Raw genomic sequence first — 24,815 nt, forward strand, 5'->3', positions numbered from 1 at the left:
GTCCTTCCCCAGCTCTGTGTTGAATAGTAGAGTAACTCTGTCTCTCTGTCTGTCCTTCCCCAGCTCTGTGTTGAATAGTAGAGTAACTGTCTCTCTGTCTGTCCTTCCCCAGCTCTGTGTTGAATAGTAGAGTAACTCTGTCTCTCTGTCTGTCCTTCCCCAGCTCTGTGTTGAATAGCAGAGTAACTGTCTGTCTGTCCTTCCCCAGCTCTGTGTTGAATAGTAGAGTAACTCTGTCTCTCTGTCTGTCCTTCCCCAGCTCTGTGTTGCATAGTAGAATAACTGTCTCTCTGTCTGTCCTTCCCCAGCTCTGTGTTGAATAGTAGAGTAACTCTGTCTCTCTGTCTGTCCTTCCCCAGCTCTGTGTTGAATAGTAGAGTAACTGTCTCTCTGTCTGTCCTTCCCCAGCTCTGTGTTGAATAGCAGAGTAACTGTCTGTCTGTCCTTCCCCAGCTCTGTGTTGAATAGTAGAGTAACTCTGTCTCTCTGTCTGTCCTTCCCCAGCTCTGTGTTGAATAGTAGAGTAACTCTGTCTCTCTGTCTGTCCTTCCCCAGCTCTGTGTTGAATAGTAGAGTAACTGTCTGTCTGTCCTTCCCCAGCTCTGTGTTGAATAGTAGAGTAACTGTCTGTCTGTCCTTCCCCAGCTCTGTGTTGAATAGTAGAGTAACTGTCTGTCTGTCTGTCCTTCCCCAGCTCTGTGTTGAATAGTAGAGTAACTGTCTGTCTGTCCTTCCCCAGCTCTGTGTTGAATAGTAGAGTAACTGTCTGTCTATATCTCTGTTTTGTCTGTCAAAATCTCTCTCTCTCTTTCTCTCTCTACACATCCCTCCCTCCCAAACAGATGGCACAAGCTGCCGTTGGTAATTATCGCAGAGTGAACCATGGTCCCCATAGAACTTGACTGGGGAAGACCCCCACAGAACTTGACTGGGGAAGACCCCCACAGAACTTGACTGGGGAAGACCCCCACAGAACTTGACTGGGGAAGACCCCCACAGAACTTGACTGGGGAAGACCCCCACAGAACTTGACTGGGGAAGACCCCCACAGAACTTGACTGGGGAAGACCCCCACAGAACTTGACTGGGGAAGACCCCCACAGAACTTGACTGGGGAAGACCCCCACAGAACTTGACTGGGGAAGACCCCCATAGAACTTGACTGGGGAAGACCCCCACAGAACTTGACTGGGGAAGACCCCCACAGAACTTGACTGGGGAAGACCCCCACAGAACTTGACTGGGGAAGACCCCCACAGAACTTGACTGGGGAAGACCCCCACAGAACTTGACTGGGGAAGACCCCCATAGAACTTGACTGGGGAAGACCCCCATAGAATTTGACTGGGGGAAGACCCTCATTGAAACGAGACTCAACAAGCCATTATTGTCCTTGAAGGGGCAATATATAAGTTAAGTTGAATTAAATGAAATTAAATTTACTGTAGTAGTGTGTCTTCTCTCTCTCTCTCTCTCTCTCTGTCTATCTGTCTCTCTCTCTCTCTCTCTCTCTCTCTCTCTCTCTCTCTCTCTCTCTCTCTCTCTCTCTCTCTGTCTCTCTCTGTCTCTCTGTCTCTCTCTCTGTCTCTCTCTCTCTCTCTCTCTCTCTCTCTCTCTCTACCCCTTTCTCTCTACCGATCTCTTCTCACTGTTCTCTCTCTCTCTCTCTCTCTCTCTCTCTCTCTCTCTCTCTCTCTCTCTCTCTCTCTCTCTCTCTCTCTCTCTCTCTACCCCTTTCTCTCTACCCATCTCTTCTCGCTGTTCTCTCTCTCTCTTTCTCTCTCTCTACCCCTTTCTCTCTACCCATCTCTTCTCGCTGTTCTTTCTCCGTCTTCTCTCTCTCTCCCCCTCACTTTCTAATATGAATCATCCCTAAGTGTTTTTGTAAATGTGTATCTTTTGAGAATACTCTAGCGGTGTCGGCTGTGAACACTAATGAGTTGACAAGGCTTTTAAGGAGGTGTTAATTAAAATAAATCACACGCGATCATCTGTCCTCAACCCAACCAAACACTGCTTCCTGTGGCTCCTAATGAGAATATAATGGAATGTTCTGGAAAACCAATATGTTCTTAATGGCAGTTAAAAAGATTGTTCAGGAAAACCCACATTTTCTATACTGAACAAGAATAATAATGACAATATTTATGGCCCTGGTGGCAGCACTTCTGGGCAAAGGCATTGCAACTAACAGAGAGAGAACCTAGTGGTCCTAACACTAGGGCTGGGACGATTCATTGTCATGCAAATAACCACTGTTATTGTTATAATTGTCTTATTTTTTTTGTTAAATGGTTTGTGCTTGTAAGGCGTCTTTGAAAATGAGCTTCAACATACCTGATGAACACAACACAGCTTTGGTTACATCCCTGTCTTTAAAAAACGTGACGACTGCTTGGAACTTTTGGAAACGATGCGTCTCCTCTTGACCGTGCTGTTGTGATGGTTAAATGATTCCCCTCTCCATGGAAACATGTAGAACTGCTAGAGGTCTATGCTGTCAGTGTTTCAGTCGATGTTCCACGTCTTTGTTGTTCAAACACTGTGTGACCGACTTGGATTCAAACTCAGCTTTCCTGTGTACCACTCGATTGTGTTATCCTGTTGAGCTAAAAGCTACGCATTAGCTCCGGTGGAGACGACCCGTATTCAGGTCTCAGGCAAGGTTACTCAACTACCTTCGTTTACCACCAGCCATAAATACATACAGCAGGCCATCCACCTTTTACATCCACCCCTCTCTGTTTTACACGGATAGGAAGATAACAGGGCCTTGTTTGTATTGTGTGCTGAAGCGAGAAGGCCCCCCTGAGAGCCTTGTTCGTATTGTTGTGTCTCTGCCATCTTAAGCACCTGCATTGGGCTGTACTATCAGACAGAGACGGAGAGCGAGAGAGCGAGAGTCACCTGTCTCTGTACACACCAGGGTCTCTCAGCTCCAACTTTACAACTTTGGAGAGAGAAAACAACCACCTCATCATCCGTTGTAACCAGAAAGACAAACTGAAAGCCTCTGAGTGGTTGATTGTATTAGACTAACTGCACTGCCAGTCCCATGGTTGTTGGGGTAATGACCCAGGGAAATGGATTGGATCTGTTCTCTGTGTTGGGGTAATGACCCAGGGAAATGGATTGGCTCTGTGTTGGGGTGATGGCCCAGGGAAATGGATTGGCCCTGTTCTCTGTGTTGGGGTAATGACCCAGGGAAATGGATTGGCTCTGTTCTCTGTGTTGGGGTAATGACCTAGGGATCTGGAATGGCTCTGTCCTCTGTGTTGGGGTAATGACCCAGGGAAATGGAATGGCTCTGTCCTCTGTGTTGGGGTAATGACCCAGGGAAATGGATTGGCTCTGTCCTCTGTGTTGAGGTAATGACCCAGGGAAATGGATTGGCCCTGTTCTCTGTGTTGGGGTAATGACCCAGGGAAATGGATTGGCTCTGTTCTCTGTGTTGGGGTAATGACCTAGGGAACTGGAATGGCTCTGTCCTCTGTGTTGGGGTAATGACCCAGGGAAATGGATTGGCTCTGTCCTCTGTGTTGGGGTAATGACCTAGGGAAATGGATTGGCTCTGTCCTCTGTGTTGAGGTAATGACCCAGGGAAATGGAATGGCTCTGTCGTCTGTGTTGTGGTAATGACCCAGGGAAATGGATTTGCTCTGTTCTCTGTGTTGGGGTAATGACCCAGGGAAATGGAATGGCTCTGTGTTGGGGTAATGAGCTAGGGAAAAGGATTGGCTCTGTCCTCTGTGTTGAGGTAATGACCCAGGGAAATGGATTGGCTCTGTCCTCTGTGTTGAGGTAATGACCCAGGGAAATGGAATGGCTCTGTCGTCTGTGTTGTGGTAATGACCCAGGGAAATGGATTGGCTCTGTTCTCTGTGTTGGGGTAATGACCCAGGGAAATGGAATGGCTCTGTGTTGGGGTAATGACCTAGGGAAATGGATTGGCTCTGTCCTCTGTGTTGAGGTAATGACCCAGGGAAATGGAATGGCTCTGTTCTCTGTGTTGGGGTAATGGCCCAGGGAAATGGATTGGCTCTGTTCTCTGTGTTGGGGTAATGACCCAGGGAAATGGATTGGCTCTGTTCTCTGTGTTGGGGTAATGACTCATGGAAATGGATTGGCTCTGTGTTGGGATAATGACCTAGGGAACTGGAATGGCTCTGTCCTCTGTGTTGGGGTAATGACCCAGGGAAATGGAATGGCTCTGTCGTCTGTGTTGTGGTAATGACCCAGGGAAATGGATTTGCTCTGTTCTCTGTGTTGGGGTAATGACCCAGGGAAATGGAATGGCTCTGTCCTCTGTGTTGGGGTAATGGCCCAGGGAACTGGATCGGCTCTGTCCTCTGTGTTGGCTGTGTTTGTGTTTTTAATGTGTGTGCCAAGGGGAAAACTGGGTCAGCTCCAGACCTGGGTTCAAATACTACTTGAAATCCTTTCAAATACTTACACCAGTGGTGGCTGGTGGCACTTTAAATGGGAGGGACAGGCTCACAGTAAAATGCCGGAATGGTCTCAAAATCAAACACCTGGTTTCCATGTATTTCATAACATTCTGTTCATTCCATTCATTATTATTATGAGCCGTCCTCAGGATAGTCCTGAATGAATCGTAAATAATGATGAGTGAAAAGGTTACAGACGCACAAATATCAAAGCCCCGTGCTGACAAGGTCAAAATCTGTTGTTCTGTCCCTGAACAAGGCAGTTAACCCACTGTTCCCCGGGTGCAGCCGCCCGCACCTCTCTGATTCAGAGGGGTTGGGTTAAATGCAGAAGACACATTTCAGTTGTACAAATGACTAGGCATCCCCCTTTCCTTTCCCAAGACATCATTACAATAAACATTTTAGGGGGGTATGATATTTATGCCTCTGTAACTTTCTCATTCATCATTATTCACGATTAATTCAGGATTATCCGTAATCATGGTAGCGTCCACATTAATGTAGAAGTGTTTAGAAATATATTCTTATTTACAATAAAAGTTACTCCATAATGACATAATACATTATTTAACATTCGCACTGAGCTAAAGGCTAGAGCTGCCGCTTTTAAGGAGCGGGACTCTAACCCAGAAGCTTATAAGAAATCCCGCTATGCCCTCCGACGAACCATCAAACAGGCAAAGCGTCAATACAGGATTAAGATCGAATTGTACTACACAGGCTCCGACACTCTTTGGATGTGGCAGGGCTTGCAAACTATTACAGACTACAAAGGGAAGCACAGCCGAGAGCTGCCCAGTGACACAAGCCTACCAGACGAGCTAAATAACTTCTATGCTCGCTTCAAGGCAAGTAACACTGAAACATGCATGAGAGCATCAGCTGTTCCAGACGACTGTGTGATCACGTTCTCTGCAGTCGATGTGAGTAAGACCTTTAAACAGGACAACATTCGCAAGGCCGCAGGGCCAGAGGGATTACCAGGATGTCTACTCCGAGCATGTGCTGACCAACTGGGAAGTGTCTTCACTGACATTTTCAACCTCTCCCTGTCCGAGTCTGTAATACCAACATGTTTCAAGCAGACCACCATAGTCCCTGTGCCCAAGAACACTAAGGTAACCTGCCTAAATGACTACTGACCCGTAGCCCTCACGTCTGTAGCCATGAAGTGCTTTGAAAGGCTGGTCATAGCTCACATCAACACCATTATCCCAGAAACCCAAGACCCACTCCAATTTGCATACCGCACCAACAGATCCACAGATGATGCAATCTCTATTGCACTCTACACTGCCCTTTCACACCTGGACAAAAGGAACACCTATGTGAGAATGCTATTCATTGATTACAGCGCAGCGTTCAACACAGACCCTGGGAATATACACCTCCCTCTGCAACTGGATCCTGGACTTCCTTCCGGGCCGCCCCAAGATGGTAAGGGTAGGTAATAACACATCCGCCGTGCTGATCCTCAACACAGGGGCCCCTCAGGGGTGCGTGCTCAGCCCCCTCCTGTACTCCCTGTTCACTCATGACAGCACGGCCAGGCACGACTCCAACACCATTAAGTTTGCCGATGACACAACAGTGGTAGGCCTGATCACCGACAACGATGAGACAGACTATAGGGAGGAGGTCAGAGACCTGACCGTGTGATGCCAGGACAACAACCTTTCCCTCAACGTGATCAAGACAAAGGAGATAATTGTGGACGACAGGAAAAGGAGGACCGATGCACGTCCCCATTCTGATCGATTGGGCTGTAGTGGAGCAGGTTGAGAGCTTCAAGTTCCTAAACAGCTTCTACCCCCAAGCCATAAGACTCCTTAACAGCTAATCAAATAGCTACCCAGACTATATACATTGCCCCCCCCCTTACCCCCTCTGGATCTCTGCTGCTACTCTGTTATTATCTATGCATAGTCACTTTAATAACTCTACCTACATGTACATATTATCTCAATTACCTCGACATCGGTGCCCTGCACATTGACACATTGACTCTGTACCGGTAGTCTCACTATTGTTATTTACTGCTGCTCTTTAATTATTTGTTATTCTTATCTCTTACTTTTTTTTGTTGGTATTTTCTTAAAACGGCGTTGTTGGTTAAGGGCTTGTAAGTAAGCATTTCACTAAGGTTGTATTCGGCGCATTTGACGCTTTGATTTGAATCGCACGAATGCCCGGCTGTCCCATCTTCAGTTCGTTTCACACAATAAAAAGTCTTTATCCATAACTGTCGCTCACATGGTTATATGGTAATTTTACCAGCCCTAGCTTTGATTACTGCATAGCATGTGACTAATTATTGAGGTGAAATGTAGATGAAACTCCGTTTTTTTATCTCTTTCTCCCGCTCTCTTGTTTTTTTTCTACCTCTTTAACTCTTTCTTTCTCCCTCTCTCTCTCTCTCTCTCTCCTTCTCACCATCTCTCTCTCTCTCTCTCTCTCTCTCTCTCTCTCTCTCTCTCCTTCTCACCATCTCTCTCTCTCTCTCTCTCACCATCTCTCTCTCTCTCTCTCTCTCTCTCTCTCTCTCTCTCTCTCTCTCTCTCTCTCTCTCTCTCTCTCTCTCTCTCTCTCTCTCTCTCTCTCTTCTCTCTCTCTCTCCTTCTCACCATCTCTCTCTCTCTCTCCTTCTCACCATCTCTCTCTCTCTCTCTCTCTCTCTCTCTCTCTCTCTCATCATCTGTCTCCTTCTCACCATCTGTCTCCTTTTCTCTCTCTCTCTCTCTCTCTCTCTCTCTCTCTCTCTCTCTCTCTCTCTCTCTCTCTCTCTCTCTCTCTCTCTCCTTCTCACCATCTCTCTCTCTCTCTCTGTCCTTCTCACCATCCATCTTTCCCGCTAAGCAGCCAGGAAGACGTGTGCCCCGGCAGAGTTTGCCTGTGCCAACGGCCAGTGTGTACCAGGCCGCTGGCGCTGTGATGGGGAACCAGAGTGTCCCGACGGCTCGGATGAGGCAGACGCCACATGCAGTAAGTCAGAGCTCCAGTGGATTCCCCATTTCATAGTCACCAAACCACACTCACCCAACTCAAACACTCACCAACGCTTCCCCATTCTGTCAACCACTCCACGAGCACACAGCCGTCCATGGTCGCTCACTCACTCAACCAACCGCCCTTACATGGTCACCTGACCATCTATGTACAGTTGAAGTGGGAAGTTTCCATACACCTTAGCCAAATACATTTAAACTCAGTTTTTCACAATTCCTGACAATTAATCCTTGTAAAAATTCCCTGTTTTAGGTCAGTCAGGATCACCACTTTATTTTAAGAATGTGAAATGTCAGAATAATAGCAGAGAGAATGATTTATTTCAGATTGTATTTCTTTCATCACATTCCCAGTGGGTCAGAAGTTTACATACACTCAATTAGTATTTGGTAGAATTGCCTTTAAATTGTTTAACTTAACAAACTTCCTGCAACAAGTAGGGTGAATTTCGGCCCATTCCTCCTGATAGAGCTGGTGTAACTGAGTCAGGTTTGTAGGCCTCCTTACTCACACACACTTTTTCAGTTCTGCCCACAAATTGTCTATTGGATTGAGGTCATTTCTTTGTGGCGGCCACTCCAATACCTTGACTTTGTTGTCCTTAAGCCATTTTGCCACAACTTTGGAAGTATGCTTGGGGTCATTGTCCATTTGGAAGACCCATTTGCGACCAAGCTTTAACTTCCTGACTGATGTCTTGAGATGTTGCTTCAATATATCCACATACTTTTCCTGCCTCATATTGCCATCTATTTTGTGAAGTGCACCAGTCCCTCCTGCAGCAAAGCACCACCACAACATGATGCTGCCACTCCCGTGCTTCACGGTTGGGATGGTGTTCAAGCTCTTAGAGGTGTATCTCTTATGAGTCCTAGCATCAATAGGTTCAGAGAGCATGTTAAGGTCCTAACCAACTACTGTCCAGATCATCAGACCTCTGCACTAGAAAGGCTAAAAGGTTGAATAATTACAGCTCGATTCTTCACACTCACACCCTATCTGAATATTATGTAGCTCCGCTCCGATGCGCCAGCCAGCCAGACAGCATCTAATTTGGCTCGGTGTTTGTAATTTTCCCTGCTACTCCACTTGGGCACCGGTTCAGCCGCCTCTCACTCACGCCACCAGCAAGGGCCCTCGCCTCGGCTCGCTTCGCCTCGCCCACACACTTCCCCACTAGACCAGCGTCTGATGTTTTAGGAGAGGCAGGAGGTGTAGCCTGATCACTGCCAAGCTCTTAGAGGTGTAGCCGGATCACTGCCAAGCTCTTAGAGGAGAAGGGGGAGCGCTTTCATACTTTCATTTAGGCAATATCAGACTGACTGAGACCGATTTCCCTCCTCTCCCAATCCACTCGTGCTCATCAGGTAGGAGGGGAAGTGCGAGGGGAGACGTTTTTGCGGCTTGTCTGGACTGAGCTGGGCCACAGGTTTGGGGAGATCAAAGGGGTTCTGAATTATTCAATTTCACGTGAGTCATGGGACGTAGTAGTGTGGACTGGAGACAAGCTCAGTGTCTTTTCAAGCAGATCATTAGGAAGTAGTGTGGACTGGAGACAAGCTCAGTGTCTTTTCAAGCAGATCATTAGGAAGTAGTGTGGACTGGAGACAAGCTCAGGGTCTTTTCAAGCAGATCATTAGGAAGTAGTGTGGACTGGAGACAAGCTCAGGGTCTTTTCAAGCAGATCATTAGGAAGTAGTGTGGACTGGAGACAAGCTCAGTGTCTTTTCAAGCAGATCATTAGGAAGTAGTGTGGACTGGAGACAAGGTCAGTGTCTTTTCAAGCAGATCATTAGGAAGTAGTGTGGACTGGAGACAAGGTCAGTGTCTTTTCAAGCAGATCATTAGGAAGTAGTGTGGACTGGAGACAATCTCAGTGTCTTTTCAAGCAGATCATTAGGAAGTAGTGTGGACTGGAGACAAGCTCAGGGTCTTTTCAAGCAGATCATTAGGAAGTAGTGTGGACTGGAGACAAGGTCAGTGTCTTTTCAAGCAGATCATTAGGAAGTAGTGTGGACTGGAGACAAGCTCAGTGTCTTTTCAAGCAGATCATTAGGAAGTAGTGTGGACTGGAGACAAGGTCAGTGTCTTTTCAAGCAGATCATTAGGAAGTAGTGTGGACTGGAGACAAGGTCAGTGTCTTTTCAAGCAGATCATTAGGAAGTAGTGTGGACTGGAGACAAGGTCAGTGTCTTTTCAAGCAGATCATTAGGAAGTAGTGTGGACTGGAGACAAGGTCAGTGTCTTTTCAAGCAGATCATTAGGAAGTAGTGTGGACTGGAGACAAGGTCAGTGTCTTTTCAAGCAGATCATTAGGAAGTAGTGTGGACTGGAGACAAGGTCAGTGTCTTTTCAAGCAGATCATTAGGAAGTAGTGCATTAAGATGTTATGCTAAATGTATCTGATTGACATTTACACTCAGCACTTGTTTCTGTTGTCCCAGCCAGAGTTGTAGACGAGACCCGATTCAACAGAGACCGGAGCTATTCGAGTCTGGGTCAAAACCAATACCGGAGCTACAGTGCATTTGGAAAGTATTCAGACCCCTTGACTTTTTCCACATTTTGTTACGTTACAGCCTTATTCTAAAATGGTTTAAATAAAACGTTGTCCTCATCGTTCTACACACAATACCTCATAATGACAAACTGAAAACAGGTTTTTAGAAATGTTTGTAAAATAAAAAAATAAAAAAACCTTATTTAGATAAGTATTCAGACCCTTTGCTATGAGACTCGTAATTCAGCTCAGGTGCCTCCTGTTTCCATTGATCATCCTTGAGATGTTTTACAACTTCATTGGAGTCCACTTGTGGTAAATTCAATTGATTGGGCATGATTTGGAAAGGCACAACTGTCTATATAAGGTCCCACAGTTGACAGTGCATGTCAGAGCAAAAACCAAGCAATGAAGTCAGAGGAATTATGCGTAGAGCGCCGAGACAGGATTGTGTTGAGGCACAGATCTGGGGAAGGGTACCAAAACATTTCTGCAGCATTGAAGGTCCCCAAGAACACAGTTGCCTCCATCATTCTTAAATAGAAGAAGTTTTGAACCACCAAGACTCTTCCTAGAGCTGGCCGCCCAGCCAAACTGAGCAATTGGGGGAGAAGGGCCTTGGTCAGGGAGGTGACCAAGAACCCGATGGTCACTCTGACAGAGTTCCAGAGTTCCTCTGTGGAGATGGGAGAACCTTCCAGACGGACAACCATCTCTGCAGCACTCCACCAATCAGGCCTTTATGGTTGAGTGGCCAAACGGAAGCCACTCCTCAGTAAAAGGCACATGACAGCCTGCTTGGAGTTTGCCAAAAGGCACCTAAAAACTTTCAGACCATGAGAAACAAGATTCTCTGGTCTAATGAAACCAAGATAGAACTCTTTGTTTTTTCTCTCTCATCAATCTACAATGTAATACATTTTAGAATAAGGCTGCAACATAACAAAATGTGGAAAAAGTCAAGGGGTCTGAATTGTTTCCGAATGCACTGTGTTTTTGTCTGAGTCAAGACCGAGACCACAGCTATTCCAGACAAGTTAAAACCAAGGGGGGTTCGAGTCTGAGTCAGGACTGAGACCAAGGGGGGTTCGAGTCAGAGTCAGGACTGAGACCAAGGGGAGTTCGAGTCCGAGTCAGGACTGAGACCAAGGGGGGTTCGAGTCCGAGTCAGGACTGAGACCAAGGGGGGTTCGAGTCCGAGTCAGGACTGAGACCAAGGGGGGTTCGAGTCCGAGTCAGGACTGAGACCAAGGGGGGTTCGAGTCCGAGTCAGGACTGAGACCAAGGGGGGTTCGAGTCCGAGTCAGGACTGAGACAAAGGGGGGTTCGAGTCCGAGTCAGGACTGAGACCATGGGGAGTTCGAGTCCGAGTCAGGACTGAGACCAAGGGGAGTTCGAGTCCGAGTCAGGACTGAGACCAAGGGGGGTTCGAGTCCGAGTCAGGACTGAGACCAAGGGGGGTTCGAGTCCGAGTCAGGACTGAGACCAAGGGGGGTTCGAGTCCGAGTCAGGACTGAGACCAAGGGGGGTTCGAGTCCGAGTCAGGACTGAGACAAAGGGGGGTTCGAGTCCGAGTCAGGACTGAGACCAAGGGGGTCCGAATCCGAGTCAGGACTGAGACAATGGGGGGTTGGAGTCCGAGTCAGGACTGAGACCATGGGGAGTTCGAGTCCGAGTCAGGACTGAGACCAAGGGGAGTTCGAGTCCGAGTCAGGACTGAGACCAAGGGGAGTTCGAGTCCGAGTCAGGACTGAGACCAAGGGGAGTTCGAGTCCGAGTCAGGACTGAGACCAAGGGGGGATCGAGTCCGAGTCAGGACTGAGACCAAGGGGGGATCGAGTCCGAGTCAGGACTGAGACCAAGGGGGGATCGAGTCCGAGTCAGGACTGAGACCAAGGGGGGATCGAGTCCGAGTCAGGACTGAGACCAAGGGGGGATCGAGTCCGAGTCAGGACTGAGACCAAGGGGGGATCGAGTCCGAGTCAGGACTGAGACCAAGGGGGGATCGAGTCCGAGTCAGGACTGAGACCAAGGGGGGATCGAGTCCGAGTCAGGACTGAGACCAAGGGGGGATCGAGTCCGAGTCAGGACTGAGACCAAGGGGGGATCGAGTCCGAGTCAGGACTGAGACCAAGGGGGGATCGAGTCCGAGTCAGGACTGAGACCAAGGGGGGATCGAGTCCGAGTCAGGACTGAGACCAAGGGGGGATCGAGTCCGAGTCAGGACTGAGACCAAGGGGGGATCGAGTCCGAGTCAGGACTGAGACCAAGGGGGGATCGAGTCCGAGTCAGGACTGAGACCAAGGGGGGATCGAGTCCGAGTCAGGACTGAGACCAAGGGGGGATCGAGTCCGAGTCAGGACTGAGACCAAGGGGGGATCGAGTCCGAGTCAGGACTGAGACCAAGGGGGGATCGAGTCCGAGTCAGGACTGAGACCAAGGGGGGATCGAGTCCGAGTCAGGACTGAGACCATGGGGGGTTCGAGTCCGAGTCAGGACTGAGACCATGGGGGGTTCGAGTCCGAGTCAGGACTGAGACCATGGGGGGTTCGAGTCCGAGTCAGGACTGAGACCAAGGGGGGTTCGAGTCCGAGTCAGGACTGAGACCAAGGGGGGTTCGAGTCCGAGTCAGGACTGAGACCAAGGGGGGATCGAGTCCGAGTCAGGACTGAGACCAAGGGGGGATCGAGTCCGAGTCAGGACTGAGACCAAGGGGGGATCGAGTCCGAGGCAGGACTGAGACCAGTGCAATCTGAATAATACAACACTGGTACCCATTCACGTTTTAATCTTGTGATTGGTTGATCGCACAGGCCTACAAAGTTTGTCATTGAGCTCGCTATTTAAAAGGAATCTGCATGCATTTACCACAGCAGAAAGGGAATTGGAAAAAGCAAATGTAATCTTAGAAAAATATTTTCCTAATTTTGTACTGCTTTATCAAGTTGTGGGCGTGTGTGTGGGCCGTTATCTCATGAATAATGTATGAAGCACAGAACAGCCGACAAGTCGCTAATGTTAATGTCACCCTCAAAAAGTTTGGGTGAGGGTGAGTTAGAGAAAGAGACAGGAACCTCCAAAGGATAACGTGTTTGCATTGGAAATCCAATTAGATATGAATAAAGGAGAGATGTTGTCTTTGCGTAGACTAGAACGGAGATAGAGATCACAGTAAAGCCTATTTAAATGTAAATCCTTAAATGTATTTTATTCATGTAACGTTGCAGTCGATGGTAAAATCTTTGAGATTGAGGCCCAAAGATTTGGGCACCAAAATTCAGTCTGTGGGCCTGTTCTTTATCAAAGTCATTACATGTATTATTTCTGCTCTTGACAAAGAGAGCTGCATAATAAACCAATAGGGTTGATTCCATCTTGTCTGTATGCTCATGTAGTACAAGAGGAGGGCCAGCCTACAACTCATGTTCAAATACTATAACTCTCCATTCAATGAACATGCATCACTTATGGATTCATGTTGTATTGGCAGCAGGGTTAAACCATCACACTTGGTTTCCATGGCTACTGTACAGCAAATGATGGAGGAAGAGATCTGTCTTGATCTTCCGTTAGTCACACGCAAAATATCTCAGACAACTCTGGCCCCGATTTTGACCCAAACTTGGGTGAATTGATGCATCTAGCCATAGAGATCCGGGGATTTACAAAGTTACACTGATTGGCCCAAAGGGGGCGCTATAGTAATCAACTGATATTCCAAACTTTGAATAAGAATATTTCCTGTCTCGTTTGAGCTACGGTCATGACATTTTTGTACATATATACATCTCCATAAGGATCCATAAGCTCCTCCCATTCATATCAAGGTGAACATTTTGAAACGCTGTGTGGACTCTCTGTAAATCCATTCAGATACAGTGGACCATTAGTAAAACTTCACCGTTTTCCTGTATCTCATTAATCCACCCAACATCAGTTTGAACACGTCTGAATAATTGTCACTAATTGTCCCAAGTTGGGGCGCTGCATCATTCGTTGGGGGATGACATGTTTACTGTTGCCTTGTTACTCTTGGTTAGACAGCTGTACATGAACCAGTCATTTACACTCCACTTTCAAAATGGAGACATACATGTCATTCCTCTCAAGGTGGAGAATGGAACAAATGCTCTATTTCTAACTCGTAGTCCACGTGACGGTGTCCACATTAGGACGTCCTGAATGGCTTTTTCCTGAAAAGGTAGCAGGTCATACACAGCTGGCCCTCAGAGTGCGGCTCCCATGGTCGCAGTCGCATTAAAATGGATGGGGAAGCGAGCGACTGGAGAGCCATCTGTGTTTCTGTGTACTGTACTAAAAGGCACCGTGAGAGACAGGAAACCTGTTCATTACGCCACGGTGAACGTCTCTTCACCAAAATAACACGTTTCTCTCATCTCCTCGTTGAACTCGTCATCCTGTTGGAAGCACATTATTAGCGAACTCTCTGGTTTTGATGGACTTTCAGTAGAACTATGAGAATTAATTCAGAATGTCATTTTAGCAAGAAACATTGAACTTCTGATATACTACATATTGAAAAATATAGAGTGAAAGAAGTGTCAGAAGGCTCGACAATAACAAAAAACGACAAATTAGCGCTGCAAATAAGGCTAGCCCTGTGTGACGCTCATTCCTTAAACTATAAAGTGTTGCCATGACAACTTCACACTTTGAGCAGTAGCCCAGATGCCAAAAAGTGGCGCCTCCTGCTGTAATTTACAACATATTTAGCCCAGGGACGGTGTTTGTTTGAAGTTTGTATTTCTCTTCTGTCGGTGCCAGGCAGAGACCTACTGTATGTTTGCAGTCAGTGATAGTGGATCCCCTGTTTTACATATGTTAATGCTAATTAACATACAGCACGCACACCTTCCACCACGCTCCAATTACACTGAAGCTTGATGAGGTATGAGGCATGCTGTGTTATTTCTCTCTCTCTCTCTCTCTCTCTCTCTCTCTCTCTCTCTCTCTCTCTCTCTCTCTCTCTCTCTCTCTCTCTCTCTCTCTCTCTCTCTCTCTCTCTCTCTCTCTCTCTCTCTCTCGCTCTCCCTGTCTCTCTCTCTCTCTCTCTCTCTCTCTCTCTCTCTCTCTCTCTCTCTCTCTCTCGCTCTCCCTCTCTCTCTCTCTCTATCTCTCTCTCTCTCTCTCTCTCTCTCTCTCTCTCTCTCTCTCTCTCTCTCTCTCTCTCTCTCTCTCTCTCTCTCTCTCTGTCTCTCTCTCTCTCTGTCTCTCTGTCTCTGTCTCTCTCTGTCTCTGACTCTCTCTCAATTCAATTCAATTTGCTTTATTGGCATGACGTAACAGTGTATTGCCAAAGCTTATTTACAATAGAAAAAGGAAAAATAAAAATAAAATCTCTCTGTCTCTCTGTCTCTCTGTCTCTCTGTCTCTGTCTCTATCTCTCTCTCTCTGTCTCTATCTCTCTCATTCTCTGTTCCTCTATATCTGTGTACACAGACAGAAAAGCCCTAGATCTGTGCCAGCCTAAATCATTGTAGTGCAGTGAGTTGTCTCATAATTATACACTGGAGTAGCGTTACACTGACACATGAAAGATTAAGGCTGGGGCTTTGGCTGAGCGGGTTAGTTACTCAAAAAGTACTGAAAAATAAATGGCTCTCTGTGGAGATTCACTTGAAATAGTTTTCCTAGCGATGTAAAGTGGAATTACAGAGGATCAACAGATACCGTATACTCCCCGTGTATTTATTACTGTAGAAATACTGATCTGTTCTCGTGTTCACTGTTCCAGAACAGCAGAAAGGACTCCCATGTCAGAACAGTAGAAAGGTCTCCCATGTCAGAACAGCAGAAAGGTCTCCCGTGTCAGAACAGCAGAAAGGTCTCCCATGTCAGAACAGCAGAAAGGACTCCCATGTCAGAACAGCAGAAAGGACTCCCATGTCAGAACAGTAGAAAGGTCTCCCATGCCAGAACAGTAGAAAGGTCTCCCATGTCAGAACAGTAGAAAGGACTCCCATGTCAGAACAGCAGAAAGGACTCCCATGTCAGAACAGCAGAAAGGGCTCCCATGTCAGAACAGCAGAAAGGTCTCCCATGTCAGAACAGTAGAAAGGTCTCCCATGTCAGAACAGTAGAAAGGACTCCCATATCAGAACAGCAGAAAGGACTCCCATGTCAGAACAGCAGAAAGGTCTCCCATGCCAGAACAGTAGAAAGGACTCCCATATCAGAACAGCAGAAAGGACTCCCATGTCAGAACAGTAGAAAGGTCTCCCATGTCAGAATAGTAGAAAGGACTCCCATGTCAGAACAGCAGAAAGGTCTCCCATGTCAGAACAGCAGAAAGGTCTCCCATGTCAGAACAGTAGAAAGGACTCCCATGTCAGAACAGTAGAAAGAACTCCCATGTCAGAACAGCAGAAAGGTCTCCCATGTCAGAACAGCAGAAAGGACTCCCATGTCAGAACAGCAGAAAGGACTCCCATGTCAGAACAGCAGAAAGGACTCCCATGTCAGAACAGTAGAAAGGACTCCCATGTCAGAACAGCAGAAAGGACTCCCATGTCAGAACAGTAGAAAGGACTCCCATGTCAGAACAGCAGAAAGGAGCAGAAAGGACTCCCATGTCAGAACAGTAGAAAGGACTCCCATGTCAGAACAGCAGAAAGGACTCCCATGTCAGAACAGCAGAAAGGACTCCCATGTCAGAACAGCAGAAAGGAGCAGAAAGGACTCCCATGTCAGAACAGTAGAAAGGACTCCCATGTCAGAACAGCAGAAAGGTCTCCCATGTCAGAACAGCAGAAAGGACTCCCATGTCAGAACAGTAGAAAGGACTCCCATGTCAGAACAGTAGAAAGGTCTCCCATGTCAGAACAGCAGAAAGGACTCCCATGTCAGAACAGCAGAAAGGACTCCCATGTCAGAACAGCAGAAAGGACTCCCATGTCAGAACAGCAGAAAGGACTCCCATGTCAGAACAGCAGAAAGGACTCCCATGTCAGAACAGCAGAAAGGAGCAGAAAGGACTCCCATGTCAAAACAGCAGAAAGGACTCCCATGTCAGAACAGCAGAAAGGAGCAGAAAGGACTCCCATGTCAGAACAGCAGAAAGGACTCCCATGTCAGAACAGCAGAAAGGAGCAGAAAGGACTCCCATGTCAGAACAGTAGAAAGGACTCCCATGTCAGAACAGCAGAAAGGTCTCCCATGTCAGAACAGCAGAAAGGACTCCCATGTCAGAACAGTAGAAAGGACTCCCATGTCAGAACAGTAGAAAGGTCTCCCATGTCAGAACAGCAGAAAGGACTCCCATGTCAGAACAGCAGAAAGGACTCCCATGTCAGAACAGCAGAAAGGACTCCCATGTCAGAACAGCAGAAAGGACTCCCATGTCAGAACAGCAGAAAGGACTCCCATGTCAGAACAGCAGAAAGGAGCAGAAAGGACTCCCATGTCAAAACAGCAGAAAGGACTCCCATGTCAGAACAGCAGAAAGGAGCAGAAAGGACTCCCATGTCAGAACAGCAGAAAGGACTCCCATTTTTTTTTTTTTTTTTTTTATTTAACCTTTATTTAACCAGGTAGGCAAATTGAGAACACGTTCTCATTTACAATTGCGACCTGGCCAAGATAAAGCAAAGCAGTTCGACACATACAACAACACATAGTTACACATGGAGTAAAACAAACATATAGTCAATAATACAGTGAAAAAAAAAATACGTCTATATACAATGTGAGCAAGTGAGGTGAGATAAGGGAGGTGAAGGCAAACAAATATATGTATAAATAAATAAAAATATAAAAGGCCATGGAGGCGAAGTGAGTACAACACAGCAAGTAAAATAAAAAATAAAAAAACACTGGAATGGTTGGTTTGCAGTGGAAGAAAGTGCAAAGTAGAGACAGAAATAATGGGGTGCAAAGGAGCAAAATAAATTAATAAATAAATACAGTAGGTAAAGAGGTAGTTGTTTGGGCTAAATTGTAGATGGGTTATGTACAGGTGCAGTAATCTATGAGCTGCTCTGACAGCCGGTGCTTAAAGCTAGTGAGGGAGATACAGTGGGGAGAACAAGTATTTGATACACTGACGATTTTGCAGGTTTTCCTACTTACAAAGCATGTAGAGGTCTGTAATTTTTATCATAGGTACACTTCAACTGTGAGAGAAGGAATCTAAAACAAAAATCCAGAAAATCACATTGTATGATTTTTAAGTAATTAATTTGCATTTTATTGCATGACATAAGTATTTGATACATCAGAAAAGCAGAACTGAATATTTGGTACAGAAACCTTAGTTTGCAATTACAGAGATCATACGTTTCCTGTAGTTCTTGACCAGGTTTGCACACACTGCAGCAGGGATTTTGGCCCACTCCTCCATACAGACCTTCTCCAGATCCTTCAGGTTTCGGGGCTGTCGCTGGGCAATACGGACTTTCGGCTCCCTCCAAAGATTTTCTATTGGGTTCAGGTCTGGAGACTGGCTAGGCCACTCCAGGACCTTGAGATGCTTCTTACGGAGCCACTCCTTAGTTGCCCTGGCTGTGTGTTTCGGGTCGTTGTCATGCTGGAAGACCCAGCCACGACCCATCTTCAATGCTCTTACTGAGGGAAGGAGGTTGTTGGTCAAGATCTCGCGATACATGGCCCCATCCATCTTCCCCTCAATACGGTGCAGTCGTCCTGTCCCCTTTGCAGAAAAGCATCCCCAAAGAATGATGTTTCCACCTCCATGCTTCACGGTTGGGATGGTGTTCTTGGGGTTGTACTCATCCTTCTATTCCTCCAAACACGGCGAGTGGAGTTTAGAGCAAAAAGCTCTATTTTTGTCTCATCAGACCACATGACCTTCTCCCATTCCTCCTCTGGATCATCCAGATGGTCATTGGCAAACTTCAGACGGGCCTGGACATGCGCTGGCTTGAGCAGGGGGACCTTGCGTGCGCTGCAGGATTTTAATCCATGACGGCGTAGTGTGTTACTAATGGTTTTCTTTGAGACTGTGGTCCCAGCTCTCTTCAGGTCATTGACCAGGTCCTGCCGTGTAGTTCTGGGCTGATCCCTCACATTCCTCATGATCATTGATGCCCCACGAGGTGAGATCTTGCATGGAGCCCCAGACCGAGGGTGATTGACCGTCATCTTGAACTTCTTCCATTTTCTAATAATTGTGCCAACAGTTGTTGCCTTCTCACCAAGCTGCTTGCCTATTGTCCTGTAGCCCATCCCAGCCTTGTACAGGTCTACAATTTATCCCTGATGTCCTTACACAGCTCTCTGGTCTTGGCCATTGTGGAGAGGTTGGAGTCTGTTTGATTGAGTGTGTGGACAGGTGTCTTTTATACAGGTAACGAGTTCAAACAGGTGCAGTTAATACAGGTAATGAGTGGAGAACAGGAGGGCTTCTTAAAGAAAAACTAACAGGTCTGTGAGAGCCGGAATTCTTACTGGTTGGTAGGTGATCAAATACTTATGTCATGCAATAAAATGCAAATTAATTACTTAAAAATCATACAATGTGATTTTCTGGATTTTTGTTTTAGATTCCGTCTCTCACAGTTGAAGTGTACCTATGATAAAAATTACAGACCTCTACATGCTTTGTAAGTAGGAAAACCTGCAAAATCGGCAGTGTATCAAATACTTGTTCTCCCCACTGTAGGTGTTTCCAGTTTCAGAGATTTTTGTAGTTCGTTCCAGTCATTGGCAGCAGAGAACTGGAAGGAGAGGCGTCCAAAGGAAGAATTGGTTTTGGGGGTGACTAGAGAGATATATACCTGCTGGAGCGCGTGCTACAGGTAGGTGCTGCTATGGTGACCAGCGAGCTGAGATAAGGGGGGACTTTACCTAGCAGGGTCTTGTAGATGACCTGGAACCAGTGGGTTTGGCGACGAGTATGAAGCGAGGGCCAGCCAACGAGAGTGTACAGGTCGCAGTGGTGGGTAGTATATGGGGCTTTGGTGACAAAACGGATGGCACTGTGATAGACTGCATCCAATTTATTGAGTAGGGTTTTGGAGGCTATTTTGTAAATGACATCACCGAAGTCGAGGATTGGTAGGATGGTCAGTTTTACAAGGGTATGTTTGGCAGCATGAGTAAAGGATGCTTTGTTGTGGAATAGGAAGCCAATTCTAGATTTGACTTTGGATTGGAGATGTTTGATGTGAGTCTGGAAGGAGAGTTTACAGTCTAACCAGACACCTAGGTATTTGTAGTTGTCCACATATTCTAAGTCAGAGCCGTCCAAAGTAGTGATGTTGGACAGGCGGGCAGGAGCAGGCAGCGATCGGTTGAAGAGCATGCATTTGGTTTTACTTGTATTTAAGAGCAGTTGGAGGCCACGGAAGGAGAGTTGTATGGCATTGAAGCTCGCCTGGAGGGTTGTTAACACAGTGTCAAAAGAAGGGCCAGAAGTATACAGAATAGTGTCGTCTGCGTAGAGGTGGATCAGAGAATCACCAGCAGCAAGAGCGACATCATTGATGTAAACAGAGAAGAGAGTCGGTCCAAGAATTGAACCCTGTGGCACCCCCATAGAGACTGCCAGAGGCCTGGACAACAGACCCTCCGATTTGACACACTGAACTCGATCAGAGAAGTAGTTGGTGAACCAGGCGAACCAGGCGAACCAGCCCATGTCAGAACAGCAGAAAGGACTCCCATGTCAGAACAGCAGAAAGGACTCCCATGTCAGAACAGCAGAAAGGACTCCCATGTCAGAACAGCAGAAAGGTGTCCCATGTCAGAACAGCAGAAAGGTCTCCCATGTCAGAACAGCAGAAAGGACTCCCATGTCAGAACAGCAGAAAGGACTCCCATGTCAGAACAGCAGAAAGGACTCCCATGTCAGAACAGCAGAAAGGACTCCCATGTCAGAACAGCAGAAAGGACTCCCATGTCAGAACAGCAGAAAGGACTCCCATGTCAGAACAGTAGAAAGGACTCCCATGTCAGAACAGTAGAAAGGACTCCCATGTCAGAACAGTAGAAAGGACTCCCATGTCAGAACAGCAGAAAGGTCTCCCATGTCAGAACAGCAGAAAGGTCTCCCATGTCAGAACAGCAGAAAGGAGCAGAAAGGACTCCCATGTCAGAACAGCAGAAAGGACTCCCATGTCAGAACAGCAGAAAGGACTCCCATGTCAGAACAGCAGAAAGGACTCCCACGTCAGAACAGCAGAAAGGTCTCCCATGTCTTCAGGAGTTAGAGGTCTATTCAATCCACATTCAGGAACTTCAGTTTTACAGCCTGATTTGAAATTTAAAGGCAATGTTCCCGCTGTAGCGGAGACTGCATTCACGGTGAACTCTGTTTATGTCGGCTCAATCAGAAATGACCTTTACATTTTTATCACGGAATCTGTACGTTTCTGTTTTACAGACTGAATCTAGACCTTAGTAAACATTTTGATGATTTTGTCCCCAAGTGAATGGCCCTTAAGCCGACCTGGTTATCCAAAAATCCACTATCTGCAAGTCCACACACACTCTTGGTCATTCTCACTCACTCACTCACTCACTCACTCACTCACTCACTCACTCACTCACTCACTCACTCACTCACTCACTCACTCACTCACTCACTCACTCACTCTTAAGTTTTTTCCTCAGTCCCAGGACTCCTTCTGCCCTTAAGGATGAATCACCATTGGCTAAAAGGTGTAACTTGTATATTTTTTCTCTATTCCCCTTCGAGCTCGGTTCAAGATGACTGTTGACAGTTCTTGAATTGGGCCTGACAAAGAGGGTGAGGCTTTTAGACAGGGCCGAGTACACAGAGTACACAGAGTACACAGTACACAGAGTACAGAGTACACAGAGTACCGGCACCTCAAATTTTCTACTGGAGTACTTGCATCTCTTACAGAATATTAATTCTCAAATATCAACACTGGTACTGTAACATTTGAGTCCCGGCACAAATTAGTGCCAGTGCCTTTTTAAATTCTACTTCAAGCACTGACTGTTGGTAATATCCACCATTGCTTGATTTTATTCATTATTATTTAACCTTTTATTTAACCTTTGTTTAACTAGGCAAGTCAGTTAAGAACAAATTCGTATTTCCATATGATATGACACACGCAGCAGACATTTTAGAGTGACAGCTCTGTACAGCTGCAGGAAAGATAGCGAGCTTCTGTGCAGCTTTTCCCGAAATAAGCCTTTGATACCTGAAGTTACACATACTCTCTATTGATAGACATCTGATTTAATAAAACCATTTGGGTCCATTTTAGATGTTGAATGACATAACCACAGAGGATTATGGTTCTATGAGGAGGAGGGATAATGAAAACAGCCTCAGACAGTCGTCTCTTTGTAGATATTGAGCTTCAACCCTATCGAGATGTTTCATTGTTAGAGGTAATGAGTAATGAGACTGAGTCGACTGACCGAATAACGGAGAGGATTTTAGTTATGCAAAGATGTGTAGTTCATTGGGAGTGTGTGTGTGTGTGTGTGTGTGTGTGTGTGTGTGTGTGTGTGTGTGTGTGTGTGTGTGTGTGTGTGTGTGTGTGTGTGTGTGTGTGTGTGTGTGTGTGTGTGTGTGTGTGTGTGTGTGTGTGTGTGTGTGTGTGTGTGTGTGTGTGTGTGTGTGCGTGCGTGAGCATTTCTTTATTTTTATTGCTTACTTCACATTAGCTGTAAGTAACATGTTTTCACAGTTCACCGCTCATGTGTACTGTACATATCAGGGCCAATGTATAATAACATGTCTTCACGTGTACGGTCTTCACGTGTACTGATTCATGCCACATCCCCCATGACGACCTGCATTTGAACCCAGACGATACACATATTGTGGTAAACAACAATGCCTTATTCACTGTGAGTAAGCTGCATGAGCCATGAATACAGTAGTATGCTAATGCTAGTTATGCTAATGGTAGGTAACGTTGCAGGCTGACGCTGTAGCTTAGCTAGCGTTCCTGTACCTGAGCCATAATTCACAGAGAGGGACGTGGCTACGCTAGCCCAGCTTAATTAAGCTACAGTAGATACAGTAGAATGCTAGCCATGGTAGCTAACCCTGGCTGATATGCTCACTGTAGCTTAGCTAGCGAGCTGGGCAGGGTTTGCACTTTTGGAAATATTCTATTAGCTCCATTGCGCCAGGCAAACTCAATCAAGCACAGCGAAAGTGTTTAAGGAAAAACACTAATACTATTTTGAACCCAGCTCTGGTTACAATCTCCTTTTTTATGGTGAGACATGCTGGACAAAACGGTAACACGCAATTAGTAACAAGAAAAAGGTAAAACATATAATCTATATACACCAGCGTTTCCCAAACTCGGTCCTGTGGACCCCAAGGGGTGCACGTTTTGTTTTTTTGTCTCTAGCACTACACAGCTGATTCAAATAATCAACTAATCATCAAGCTTTGATTATTTGATTCAGCTGTGTAGTGTCAGGGGTAATAAACAAAACGTTGCACCAAGTGGGGGCCACAGGACCGAGTTTGGGAAACGCTGGTGTAGAAGAACCTGCACAATCACATACGTCAGCAGTGATGTATCACATAAGACCGTGAAGGGAGAGATATCTATGGGTCAAACTGCTTTAACATACACACCATACTGTACAGGTAACTGACTAAATAAAGGAAACAACAACATAGAGTCTTAAGGTGTTGGGCCACCAGGAGCCACCAGAACAGCTTCAATGCACCCTGGTATAGATTCTACAGGTGTCTGGAACTCTATTGGTATAGATTCTACAGGTGTCTGGAACTCTATTGGTATAGATTCTACAGGTGTCTGGAACTCTATTGGTATAGATTCTACAGGTGTCTGGAACTCTATTGGTATAGATTCTACAGGTGTCTGGAAATCTATTGGTATAGATTCTACAGGTGTATGGAACTCTATTGGTATAGATTCTACAGGTGTCTGGAACTCTATTGGTATAGATTCTACAGGTGTCTGGAACTCTATTGGTATAGATTCTACAGGTGTCTGGAACTCTATTGGTATAGATTCTACAGGTGTCTGGAACTCTATTGGTATAGATTCTACAGGTGTCTGGAACTCTATTGGTATAGATTCTACAGGTGTCTGGAACTCTATTGGCATAGATTCTACAGGTGTTTGGAACTCTATTGGCATAGATTCTACAGGTGTCTGGAACTCTATTGGCATAGATTCTACAGGTGTCTGGAACTCTATTGGCATAGATTCTACAGGTGTCTGGAACTCTATTGGTATAGATTCTACAGGTGTCTGGAACTCTATTGGTATAGATTCTACAGGTGTCTGGAACTCTATTGGCATAGATTCTACAGGTGTCTGGAACTCTATTGGCATAGATTCTACAGGTGTCTGGAACTCTATTGGTATAGATTCTACAGGTGTCTGGAACTCTATTGGTATAGATTCTACAGGTGTCTGGAACTCTATTGGTATAGATTCTACAGGTGTCTGGAACTCTATTGGTATAGATTCTACAGGTGTCTGGAACTCTATTGGTATAGATTCTACAGGTGTCTGGAACTCTATTGGTATAGATTCTACAGGTGTCTGGAACTCTATTGGTATAGATTCTACAAGTGTCTGGAACTCTATTGGCATAGATTCTACAGGTGTCTGGAACTCTATTGGTATAGATTCTACAGGTGTCTGGAACTCTATTGGTATAGATTCTACAGGTGTCTGGAACTCTATTGGTATAGATTCTACAGGTGTCTGGAACTCTATTGGTATAGATTCTACAGGTGTCTGGAACTCTATTGGAGGGATGCGACACCATTCTCCCACCAGGAAATACATAATTTGGTGTTTTATTGATGTTGGTGGAAAACGCCGTCTCAGGCGCCGCTCCAGAATCTCCCATAAGTGTTCAACTGGGTTGAGATCTGGTGACTGAGACGGCCA

General features: G+C 46.2%; 1 protein-coding gene across 1 annotated transcript in view; it reads left to right on the forward strand.

Annotated features, from left to right (window-relative positions):
• The window catches only part of LOC139559702 (low-density lipoprotein receptor-related protein 8-like), a 169,627-nt gene that overhangs the window by 63,251 nt on the left and 81,561 nt on the right, over window positions 1–24,815 (forward strand). The window contains exon 3 of the mRNA XM_071375922.1: window positions 7,311–7,433. Coding sequence (XP_071232023.1) covers window positions 7,311–7,433 — 123 coding nt within the window. The remainder of the gene's footprint in view (window positions 1–7,310; window positions 7,434–24,815) is intronic.

Source organism: Salvelinus alpinus, chromosome 30 (genome assembly GCF_045679555.1).
Source record: "Salvelinus alpinus chromosome 30, SLU_Salpinus.1, whole genome shotgun sequence".
Lineage (NCBI taxonomy): Eukaryota > Metazoa > Chordata > Actinopteri > Salmoniformes > Salmonidae > Salvelinus > Salvelinus alpinus.